Here is a 12,696-nt window from a genome sequence, read left to right on the forward strand (position 1 = left end):
CCCCCCCGCTCCTGCCTTCTGCCATGGGAGAATGAAGCAACAAGGAGCTGTGTTGTAGCAGCAAGAAGGCCCTCACAAGACATCAAATTCCAGTGCCTTGATCTTGGACTTTTCAGCCTCCAGAAATGTAAGAAATAAATTTTTGTTCATTATAAATTACTCAGTCTCTGGTATTTTGTAATAGCAGCATGAACAGACTGAGACACAGAGCTTGATTGGGAAAGTGGAAAGCCACTACCTTGAAAGCCAGAGGGAGGTCTGGGAAGTGAGTGGGAAGACCAAGAAGCAGCAGCAGAACTGGGAGGCGCCCTGCTGGAGGAAAGCACGGGCATCGCAGCAGGACCCGGGCCCTGGGCTGCGCATGTACTGAGAAGTGCTGAAATGGGCACGGGTGTGGAAAGTTCCCAATTTCACCAGAAGTCAGCTTGCTGAAAATTACCCCAACAGTTGTGTTCTGTTTCAAGAAAAGGAATAATTTTCTATTCATCTTTTTATTCTTAGTGCTTGGCACAGAGCTTGGGATGCCAAACTTTCTGAGATCTTCAGTCCTCTATACCTTTTTGCCTTTGTGTGGGCTCTTGGAATCATTCCTTCTTTAGGGGTACAGAGAAATACAATATTTTATACCTTGCACCTAAGTTTTGTGTCATATTACATATAAAAGGCTGTTTAATTATGAATATTTCTATGCCATGTAAAATATCATCTAATCCTTCTTATTATCTGTCATTTTCTCAGGGTGGCCTAGTTTTGGTTTTCTCGTTACAATTTTTTATGATACAATATAGAATTTCTGTTTTTCTGGGCAGAGATCTTAAAGACATATTATGCTCCACTTAAAAACTGAAGAAATGAAGCCTTGAGCAATCACCTTTTTAGCCAAGAATGTACAGCCCTACCCAGGCAGAGGAAGAATCCAGTACTTAATTTTTAAAGGTTCAGACTGGTATCCTTTCCTTTATACCACACTGGCTCTGTTACCTCTCACCACATCCCCCCACCCACCTCCTCTTCTTTATTTAGTTTGGAGGTCACGGGTTGCTTACTGTGTACCATGTCTTTCAAATACTATAATCTGGAGATTCATATGTACAAAAATCCAGATCTCCAGTTATTTTGAAAAGTCAGAAGGTTGGCTGTACTGGGCCTCATTCTAATTCCCTCAGGACACTCTCTCTAGTAACCAACATTCCAGACTTTCTCACATGCAGCCTGCTTTATTCATCTACATTACCTGCCTGGCCCCTGTAGACAGTCCAGATTGTGACCTCTAATCTAGTTAATTCCCAAATTTACACACACAGTGGAAGGAACTACATAAATATCACAGTCAATGACCATGTCAGGGATTCTTAATCTGAGGTACATAGATAGACTTGGAAGAGTTAGAGGACCCTTTGAAAATGTAGGCACAAGTTTGTGCTTGTATCAAATTTATAATTTTCTGGGGAAACAGTTTAAAGGTGTCCCAGTTCCTCAAAGCAATCTATGTCCTGAAAAGATTACAAAGTCCTGGCTTGGATAAAAATACTCATAGCTCTAGGACAGTCAAATCCATGCAAACATTTATAGATTTATAGATTCAAATACCTTGTATTACAAATATTTTAACTGCTGAACTGGTTTTCCTGTTTTTTGGATCATTTGTTTTGGTATGTGAACAGAGTATTACACAAAGAAACCTGATGTGACTTCCCTGTATTCATTCTTTCATTCAACAAATATTCATTGAGCACCTATACTATGGGACAGGCACTGTCTACTGCTGAGGATATAGCAATGATCAAGACAGGAAAAATTCATATCCTTATGGATCTTACATTCTGGTGTGAGAAGACAGAACATAAACAAAATAAACCACTAAAATATACAGCATATTAGAAAGTGAAAAATGCTATTGTAAAAGTAAAACATGGAAAGGGATAGGGTTTGCCTGGGCCAGAGCGAGGATGGCTAAGATTGCAATTTTAAATTGAATGGCCTGAGAAAGCCTTACTGAGAATGTACCTTGTGAACAAAAATCTAAAGGAGATGAGGAGATGAGAATGTGGACATATGGGGGAAGACTGGTCCAAGGAGGGGGAGCAGCCCATGCAGAGGGCCTAATGCGGGATCTTGGCCGGAATGTTCTAGGAACTCAGATAAGTCAAAGTTGCTGAAACAGTGATCAAGGGAAGAGTCGTAGAAACAGCCTTTTAATGAACAATAGCTGGAATTGTTTACCAAATGGGACAATTTAAAGTCTAATGAAGTATAATATTGGCTTTGGGAGGGATTCTGACTCGGACTGTTGGGAGAAGCAGTGCAGGGAGGAGCCCGCCCCTGCAGGAAGGAGGGCCAGCCTGGAGGGCGCACACATCCAGCTGAGCACGGGTCTCCTCTGGGAGGCACGAGTGCTCTTACTGCAGGCTCCCTTGCAGTTCTAAGCAACTATGGACTGAAGCAAATGTTCAGATTAATATCACTGATCCTGATTTCGGGAGGTATATGGGCGCTGGAAAGCAGACGCTGTGACTGATCGTCTTTGCTTTACGGTGTTCATATCGAGCAGGTGACTGTATCGTTTTGGTACTGTTTGGGGGTATATATTCTCTATAAGTCAAATTTCATGTTTTATGCCAACATTTATGTAATCGATGATGACTTTTGTATTTCATTTCTACTCCTACATTTTATTATTTAATTTCACTAAAAAATTTAGGGATAGAACAACAACAAGGAAAAGATAGCTTCTCTGTTAAGTTTTATCATTCCAAATCCCATTTCTGAGGACGTTACAAATGCTATGGGAAGTTCGGAAAGCAGTTCTTCCTCATTCAAGACGTATTTTAATTTACAATATGGAATAATACTAACATTAAATGTAAAATAATTCAGAGTCATTGAAAAATACAACAAAGACCTTCTGTGAAGTGATGAAAATGATATAGTGCTGATCCACGATTGAAAGCAGACAGGCAGTATTATGTACTTAGGAAAGAGCTTCCATCTTAGTCCTTCTTGAGGTCTACAAAGAGTCTGGGTTCTATCAACGGTTTGAGCAGAGCCAACCAATGCACATGGGAGGTCACAGGTCCCATGGATGGCTCAGTTAGGATTAGCCATGGTCGTTTCTGGTTTTTGTCCTTTGCTTTAATTGCTATTCTACATGGTCTCCTGAGACATGCATACCATGCTTCTGCAACACCACAGCAGGGCTTAAAAACACATTTTATTATAAACATCTTCTTCCTATTTTTCTAAACTTGCTTAGCTTGCAAGAAGGAGAAAAATGGTGGGTTATTTAAGAGTGGCAAAAGGCTAACATTTCCTACAAAATTGATTTGGCAATACATCAACCTTTTAAAGAGAAATTGATTTTTTAAAAAACTTTATATTAAACTGCAGCCTTGGTGACTTTGCAATGCACTATTTATGGGTGGAGTGGGTGATAATGCAAAGAAGCAGGCTGATATATGCTTGCCCATGTTTCTCTAACTCTAAAATACTTAATATATTTTTAGCAATAAAGAAAAAATCCCAAGCAATAAAAAAAGCCCTCACCTTAAGACTTTCCAAAGCTCAAACATGCAAAAATAATAAAGTTAAAGATTTTGTATAGCCCACTGTACCTTTCAAAGCCTTCTGTTTCTGAGGTGACAGCAATATGTCTATTTGGTGATAGTAATTTTCGTTTGAGTCATTTTTGTTCTCATCTTCAGAATTTGACCTTGTTGATGAAATCCTTTGGCATTCTGCTGGCTCCTGTTTGCAACTGGTTAGTCCAAGCCTTTTTTCATCTTGGTTGCCGTACTGGTCTGCAACATTGGTCAGTGTTTTCTCAAAAAGAAACAGATTATCTGTAGCACACACTGCACAGTTAGATTCAGCAGTGTTTGGTGGAAAATCCATTTGGAAACAGACTTCATCATGATTCTCATTTGATAGGTTTTCAAAATCTCTGTGGCATTCATTCTTTGCCACTGGTGTTAACTGGCATTTGTCTTTTTCAACATTTCTCAGAGAGCTGGGTGACTCTTTAGAGTTTTTCATCCCCATGGGACAATTAGAATCAACTGTATCTTCTTTATTGTTTTGAGTAATTAATCTTTGCTCTAACTCATCAGTTAGGAAGGTCATAACTGGTACTTTTGTTTCACTGGGGGCTGCTGTCTCTGGGTGACTTGCCTGGGACTCCATTTGGTCCCATTCCTCAGTGCTATGGCTAACACTGTTGAGGGGACTCTCAGCAGCTAGGCTGCTGCAGGATATAGGCATTGGGGTTAGACACTGTGTTCTCTTTCTTGCCAATAGTTGCTGTGCTTTCATGTGAGAATCACTATTTAAAACGGCTTTGATAAGGTTTCTGTCAGTCACATCAGCATGCTCTCTCTCATAGTCTATCACAGATTCAGCATAGTGTTGAAAGGAAAATGTATTTCCAGAGGTTTCCTTAGATTCTGAATGTCTGGTGGTCCAGTGAGATGGGCTGAATGAAGTAGAAGATTTCAGAGCATTTCGACTGGAAGGGAAAGATACAGAATTTGAGTTTTCACAACATTCTGCAGGTGGAGTTTCGCTGCCTTTGCAATAGATGTTGGCTCCCTTTTCTCCTAAGAGCTGCATGCTCAGAGAAGACAAAGAACAAAAGTTGGAGTCTTTACCATCTTGAACTGGAAAGATGTTGGTAATGGTACTTGGCAAATAATTTATTCCTTTTGTGCTTTGCTGCATATGTGAGTTTGATGTGATATTTTCTGGAATATCAAAGTTGATTTTTCTCTCTTTATCCACATCCTTAGGATCCTCAAAAGGCATTTTACTTAAATCTGTATTACTTAAGCTTGTGGTCTTTAGGGTATCATGTGAGTTAGAAGGAATGTTTTTGAGAAGAGTCTCAGCCTCAGAGAAATGTTTCTTTCTGGGAGTGTTCTGATTAATTTTAAAGACCTTCTGCTGACAGATGGCAGATTCTACTTTGCAATCATCTAAGACTGAAGATAGTGTGTCAGGATTATTTTTCCCTTTCTCTGGAGTTGAAGTTAGAGAAACCACAACTGTATCAAAATTCTCCTCCTTCTGGACAGCAAACACAATAGGAGAAGAGCCATGGAAACAATCTGAATTCTGATGCTTGTTTTTAAGCTGCCGCTTTTCAGGGTCCCTAATACCAGACTGTGAGGGAGAACTGGAAGATTCTTTAGTGGTGTGACTGGAGGGAGTGTTTCTGTATTTAGTTATTTTTCTCCTTCTTTTAGGATGAGTTATATTAATCAATATATTCTGTTTATTACTCATATATTTAACTTTAGTTTCTTTCCCTGCAATGCTTATTTTCAGTGAGGGAATCTCAGTTCTGGCAATTTTTTCTTTATATTTAGATGGCACCTTAGGTTTTAATTCTACAAATATATTCTTGTTTTTAGGAAAGTAGTTCCTAAAACTACAGTGATATTTTGGATACCTATTTTTTGTTGGGAACTGTATTCCTGTTTTACAGGAAAAGCTTTTTTTGATTTCTATTTGTACATCGAAAGCCCCACACTTTACTTCTGTAATAAATTTGCCTTTTGCTGGTTTAATAGCTTCTACTGTGCTTGGGAAATCCTGCAGTGTAATTTTTCCTGATAGTGATTCTTCACAGTCATTAAACATGACCACTGGTAAGATTTTCTTTAGTTGATGAGAGATGGTCAAAGGAGAGTCATCATTTTCCTTTCCTCTATGTATTTTGCTGTCAGATGGAGGTTGTTTCTTATCTTTAGGGAGAAAAGAGGAATTCTGCTTTCCATTTATGGAAGCAGACATATGCTCATCTCCATTTTCCTTAGATTTCCCTACTGCCCCAGTCTGATGAAACACAGCCTCTGAGGTGTCTCCTTTGACTTCCTTTTCACGATCTTTTATATTTTTTTGGCATGTCTGACCAGCAGGCTGAGATGTACCTAAAGATGAAGGAAAAAAAAAAGTTTTCTGTGTCTACTTAGAGAGCAGATGTTCCAAATTCCAGGATTAAATGTAATGATGCATATCCTTTGTTAGGATTTTGGGTAAAAGTTTTCATTCATTTCTAGTATGTCAAGGTATTTTCCACAAAAGTTCATTTCTAATAAATATCTTATTTAAAATAAATTATCTTGGAGTACAGAATATCACCTGTTGATTTTAGGAAGTAAGAATTTAAGTTTTACTCTAAAAGAACAACTTCTAAAAGTGGGTAAAATAAAAATTTCAGAAGGAATGCATACAAGTACATTTTAAATGCAACTTCTTGTCAAAGAGCGAGTTGCCACGAGTAGGTTTGAACATGGCATTATAAGGAGGCTAAATCAGTTATAATATAATTTGAGATGGTGTTGCAAATAATGATGTGGATGAAGAGGAGGGAAGAGACCTACAGATGGTGTCTAGATGCCTTTCAAACAGGTAAGATAATTTCCTTTGCCTCGGGCTTTTTAGAGGATGGCTTCACAAACTCAAATGCCTGTGACATATGGCAGGTAACATCAACTAGTGGAGCAGGCTGGGTACATATACTCTGCTGTTCAGCTACAGCCAGTACTTGCCCCATGTCTTTGTGTTGCTAGATCCTCTCATTTTCCAGGAGAGAACTAGAGTCTCAATTCATTACACTGTGAAATCTTCTAATTTCTGAGGATTGGCTCAGATGTTTAGAAACCCACTGTAGGTGGAGGTCGATGTATTTAGAACTAACTAGGTTTGGCCCAACTGCTGGCTTGCACCCTGTGTTCCTCTGCTTTGTAATGTTAAAATAGTTTACTGTTAGAAATTTGTGAACCTGAGCATGATGTTCCAGATTTTGTGTAAAAAACGATGGGTGAAGTACAAAGATCTCAAATTCTATTTTCAGCTATATCTGAAAGAGATTATTTGTTAATGATATCATAGAAATCAAAGAACCAAGTGTTTCCAAGGATATTTTTAATAAGTTGATTGAGCTAAAAACTGGAAAGGATTATTTATGAATTTATTTTAAATGTTCTTAATTTAAACATTGTTTTTGTATATACTACTGTATTTTTATATAAATTACTTTATATAAAAATAAATAAAAAATAAAATAATAAATTTAAAAAAATAAATCTTTTCAACTGGAAAAAGAAAAACACTAAGCATACTGAAGTTACTTGGGGAGTCTAACCATTCCCATTTGCCTCTCTTCTATCCTCTGTCCTGAAAGGGGAGCTTCTCTCTTGGCAGGTACTAAAACAGTTTGCAGTGGGCCTGGTTACAATCTGAGAGCTGTCATGTGGAAGTCATGGGAGAAAAGACATGGAAACATATCTCTCTAAAGCCCATTTACAATAGAGTATGGACACGGTAAGAGTTTATAGACTGACAGACTGCCTTTCAGAACAGGAGATTACAATTTATTCTTAAAATAACACCTTCATGCCAAGAGAAGTTCAGTTAATACCCCCTTTCAATTTTGTAATTTTACACTTTATAGTCCTTTTCGGTTTCTGCAACCGGGAAGATAGAACTGAGATGATTACATAATAATGCATTAATAACAAATTCTAAGAATAGGAGGTCTTAATAGCCTTTGTCTCATAAGGAAGTATTTTTATTTAAGATTTTATTATTCATAATACATATTATTAATAATTAATGCAGAAGTGTATACATAATAACAATAGGCCAAACTTTGAAATCACTTTGTAATACTTATATTATTTGTCTTTCTACTTTCATAGACATTCCTGTGATAAAGATAAAATATATAATCTGGGTAGTTCAATTTATACATACTTACAACATCATCATATTTGACTTACATACTGTGGTATTCAAGGTTTTCCATTTTTTATAGGCTTTTCTTCTTTTCTGTTTCATTCTGGGGAGCTGTGGGTCTTCAGACTTCACTGACCTTTGAAAGCATCAAATTTGAAATTATTTTCCACTCAGAAATTAGTTTTAATCAAATTACTGACTAAATGAACTCATTTGCCAACATGACAGCATAGTAATTTTCTTGGGCATCCCCTTAGTATTCTCCTTTGAAAACACTTTATTGTTATAATTATATTTTCTTTTTCTGTTTAGTTCCATCTCAACTATTTAGTGCCTTGTTATATACCATGTGAACATTCAAACATATACACACATACAGTATATACATACTCATACATTCGTATTTGTAGACATTTAGGATGCAAGTTGTAAAATCACATAGTTTAACTGATTATTTTTATGTTCCATTTTTCTTATCCTCTTAGAACCATCTAATTTTTTTGTAAAGTGGAATCTAAATTCATATCATCATCTTGTCGATGATGTCCTAAATAATAGAAAGTGTTGGAGGAGGTACTGGGGAAGGCAGCTTTCTAACTCCCCAGGAAGGCACCTGCCTGTGTTTAGAACTAAGCCTGATTCTAATTGCTTTAGTTCAAAAGGATTAAGCTGTCTGCAAAGATGGAAGGGAAACACCTTCCCACAGACACAGTTTGTTTTGAGTGTATTTGGGCAGGCTGTGTTTTGGACACCTCAGCAGAGAAGCTTGAGTTTTATTTGTTTTATGTTTAACTGAAATAAAATGGGGCTTATTAGTTACCAGTTTTGGCAAAAATTTACTTAAGGTATTTTTTAAATCATCTCTCGCTTAACCCCCCCCACACACACACATCATAGTGTCCATTAATTTCAAATCCTTTTTATTCCAGAGAATCTCGAAGTCTCATAACTTAACTTTTTTTTGCCCCCATAGGCCACCTTTCTTATATTGAGCAACTGACACTTGTTTGGCACACCCAATTATCCTTTCTACTCTCTCCCTCAGTAAGCACAGCTAAGTCCCTATGGCTGTCTAGAAGGGCAATAATCCTTTCTTCTTAGAAGGCTCATTGGGTTGGGCAGAGGATTACAAACCCATAATTTAATCTCTCTCTCTCTCTTTTAATCCCTGTCTTACACATATTGGGTTTTCTAATTTAAAAAAATGTTTCAAAAGCACTTGACTATGTTATTGATTATTTCTCTATGGTTCCATATAGTTTGAACAGCAAAATGTAGCCTGGTGCACTGTGTTTAGTCGAGAGCATGCTGGATTTGACTCAGAAGATCTGGGTTTGTCGTCTGGCTCTGGGGTTGCCTCAGCAGGCTGAGAAATCTCTGTGAGGCTGTTTCCTTCACCTCTAAGGTAGAAATGATAACAAAGTTTACCTTACAGAGTTGTCTTGAAGAAATACAACTAAAAATATGTTGTAAGTTGTTCCACTCAAATGGTACCTGTTCTTAAAATTCTATTAGAGTGTGTGTGTGTGTGTGTGTGTGTGTGTGTGTGTGTGTGAGATAGATATATGTATGTATACACACACACACATCTATTGGAATACATTCATAGTTAGAGCTGAGCAGTGGCTGGCTTTGGGAGACTGGACAACATATCAGAGCTGGGGGTGAGTGCTTAGATAAGGCTGACTGAATCAGAAATTCTTTTTGAGCTAGAATGTCTAGAAGAAATTTTCAAGATATCTTATCCAGAGCTCACATTTTATAGGCAAAAATGTGAGACCCAGACCGTCCTTGCTTCCTGTATCTCACCAATAGTGGCAAACCAAATCTAGAACCCAGGCCATTGGAAATTGGGTAAGATCTCTCTTTGAACAGACACAGATAGTATAGATGTCCTGTGATTGTTTCTGATCCTACAGAACCAATTTTACAGTCAGTTACACTTTAGTTCTGAGAGAACACAACTTTGTTCCAGAAAATTGAATGTACTGTGGAATATGTACCTAGTATCTAGCATGGCGCCTGATACATAATAGGCACCTAATAAATATGCATGAATAAATGAATTAGATGGGCAGCACCAATCTGCACCTAATTATATTTTTAATAAAGTGTCCTCTTGTTGTTTCTAAATGAATTCTTTCCATTACTGTGTATTTGATTTGTTGATAGTTAATAAATTTTCTGTTTCTCTGTAGACAAATTGCTCATATTTTTCCCTACTAGTTATCTCTCTTCTCTATACTTTCTTAAGAGGCACCAAAATAAGATGATGGCCTTGCCTGGAATCACTGTCATAAATGCTGTAAGCAGTCTCTAGGGGCACTTCCACTTTAATTGAATGGCAGCAAACATTTCTTCCTATTTTCCTGTTAAACATGGCACAGCTGCAGCCAAGTTGTCTAGACTGATGCAAAGCAAAATGAGGGGTGGGAGAAGGGGTTTCTCAGCATCCCAGTCTCACCTCTTTAGTCCCATGTGACCATCTTCCTCCAGGATGGTCAATCATTTGATGCTCTCTCCAGCTTCTCTCTCTTCTTTTAGAAAGGGCCTAATCAACTTATCATAGAGAGAATGCTTAGAACATGAGCAAAGCAGGGTGCAGGAGAGATTTAAAACACTAAGGAATTTGATATTTGACTTTTTAAAAAAATTTAGTCACCATTGGAAAAATCAGAATATTGTTGGACTTCCTCACACATGGTGCAGTGTACAGAATGGCTCCCAAAGTCATTGGAGCCATTGTAACTGTTGAGGGTGGGAAGTCCTATTATGGCAATTGAAAGGTGGGGCCTTGAAGAGGTGATTAGATTCTGAGGACCATGCCTTAGTGAGTGGATTAATAATGGTGGTCATGGGTATGGTTCTGAGGGCTTTCAAACGAGAGCATGTGAGAGTCTGTCTCTTTCTGTTTCTGACATCTTGCAATGTGATACACTGTATTGCTGAAGCCATCACCAAGGAAGATCCTCACTTGATGTGCTCCCTGGACTTTAGACTTCCCAGCCTTCAAAACTATAAGCAATAAATATTGTTTCCTTATAAATCACCCAGTTCCAGGTATTTTGTTATAAGCAAAAGAAATGGACTAATACACACAGTTTAGAATGTTTTTTCACATAGAGACACCACAATCATTTCAAAGCATTCCTATGGTGATTTCATAACATCTCCGTATTAACTATCTCTCAAACAAGTATTATACACTTTGTCTTATCCAACCTCATCTCTCTCCTCCTCTTCCCACAATCTTGATGGTGAGCTTTGACATATATGTCATAGAAAATGGAAAGCTGACAAACTCTCTGCTTTCCAGTACTAAAACTACCAACTTTGAATTTGTATCATACCCTATCAAATCCCTCTTATTTTGTGGATGAAGTTGTGTCCCTGGACCATTTGCCAGCAATTGTTGTCTCCTCTCCCGCAGTATCAATTTCTGTCTTCCACTGCATCACTTCATCTACCATCACATGTCTCTGTTCACCTTTACAGCAACACATCTTGAAGAATTTGTCTGTATTTTCTGACTCTACTTTTTCTTCTCACATCTTTTCCACTTCCCATTCTGTATTAGTCTGTTTCTGTTGCTTACAACAAAATACACAGAACTGGGTGATTTATAAAGAAAATGAAATTTATTGCTTACAGTTTCTGAAGCTGGGAAGTCCAAAGTCCAAGGAACCCATCTGGTGGTGGCAACAGTGATGGCAGAGTATCACATTGCGAAAATGGTGGAGCAGAGAGAGACTAACCTCCTCATTCACTCTCCTTTTAAAGCTCTACAAACCACACCCCTGACCACCATTATTAATCCATTCACTACTGCAGGGTCCTACAATCCAATCACCTTTTCAAGGCCCCATCTTTCAATTACCATAATAGGATTTCCCACTCTCTTAACAGTCACAGTGGGGACCAAGTTTCCAATACATAAAACTTGGGAGACAATTCAAGCTTCAGTGAGTTTTGGGGGGACATAATTCAATCCACTATCTACTCCAAGCAGGCTATTATCCCTACCATTGCACCAAGAGTATTCTTGTCCAGGCCACTAGTGACATCTGTATTGCAAACACCCAGGGTTACTTCTCTGTCATCATCTCATTCACACTCTCAGCAGAATTTGACACAAATGACCGCTCCATTTCTTTTGCTTCAATTCCTTCTTTTGATTCTATGGTGCGACACTGTCCTGATCCTTGTCCTTTACCATTGGCCATTCCCTCTCAGATGCTTTGCTGGATCTTCTCTTGCTTGATTTCTTATCTTTGACATCTTCAGGGTTCCTTTTGCTTCTTGAACTCTGTTCCTAGAAAATCTTGTTTTCATGGCTTTAAAATCATCTATACACATAATTCTAAAATTCATAATTTTATAAGACTAGAAGTCCAGGCTTAAATACCCACCTGCCAAGTTAATATATCTACTTGGATGTCTAATTGGAATTTCAAACTTATCATGTCCCCAACTGAGCTCTCGATGCTCTCTGCCTTCTCTTATTTTTTCCCCCAATTATTTTCAATCTTAGTAAACAGTGTCACCATCCATCTAGTTCATATCAAACACCTAGACATTGTCCTTGACTCTTCTTTTCAACCTTTTCTTATCCAATCTGTCAGTAAGTTTTCCCTACTTAATTTCTGAACACCTTACCCCAAATATGTCAATTTATTATTTTCTCCATTGTTACCACCCCAGTCCAAGCCACCATGTATATTTGGACTACTGCAATAATTTTCTGTTTTTCTTATTTCTGTATTCATATCCTTTGTTTACATAGCAGCCAGATTGATTTTTTTTAAAACATAAATTCAATCATGTCACCCCCTACTTAAAACTCTCTAATGGCCCCTCATTTCACTTTGAAAAAATTCTAAGCATCTTACTTTTTTTACTCATTTGCATAAAATATAATTTTATCCACAAGCAAAATATATCACTACTACACTATTTCACTAG

The 12,696-nt window shown here is 37.7% G+C and overlaps 1 protein-coding gene across 1 annotated transcript in view; it reads right to left on the minus strand.

Moving 5' to 3' along the window:
• The window catches only part of LOC103610281, a 14,790-nt gene extending 2,833 nt beyond the window's left edge, over window positions 1-11,957 (minus strand). The window contains exons 1-2 of the mRNA XM_008594484.1: window positions 11,849-11,957; window positions 3,612-5,924 (exon numbers count right to left, since the gene is read on the minus strand). Of these exons, the coding sequence (XP_008592706.1) occupies window positions 3,612-5,924; window positions 11,849-11,957 (2,422 nt within the window). The remainder of the gene's footprint in view (window positions 1-3,611; window positions 5,925-11,848) is intronic.
• Between the last annotated feature and the right edge of the window lie 739 nt (window positions 11,958-12,696).

The sequence above is a fragment of the Galeopterus variegatus genome, unplaced genomic scaffold (genome assembly GCF_000696425.1).
Source record: "Galeopterus variegatus unplaced genomic scaffold, G_variegatus-3.0.2 Scaffold10866, whole genome shotgun sequence".
NCBI lineage: Eukaryota > Metazoa > Chordata > Mammalia > Dermoptera > Cynocephalidae > Galeopterus > Galeopterus variegatus.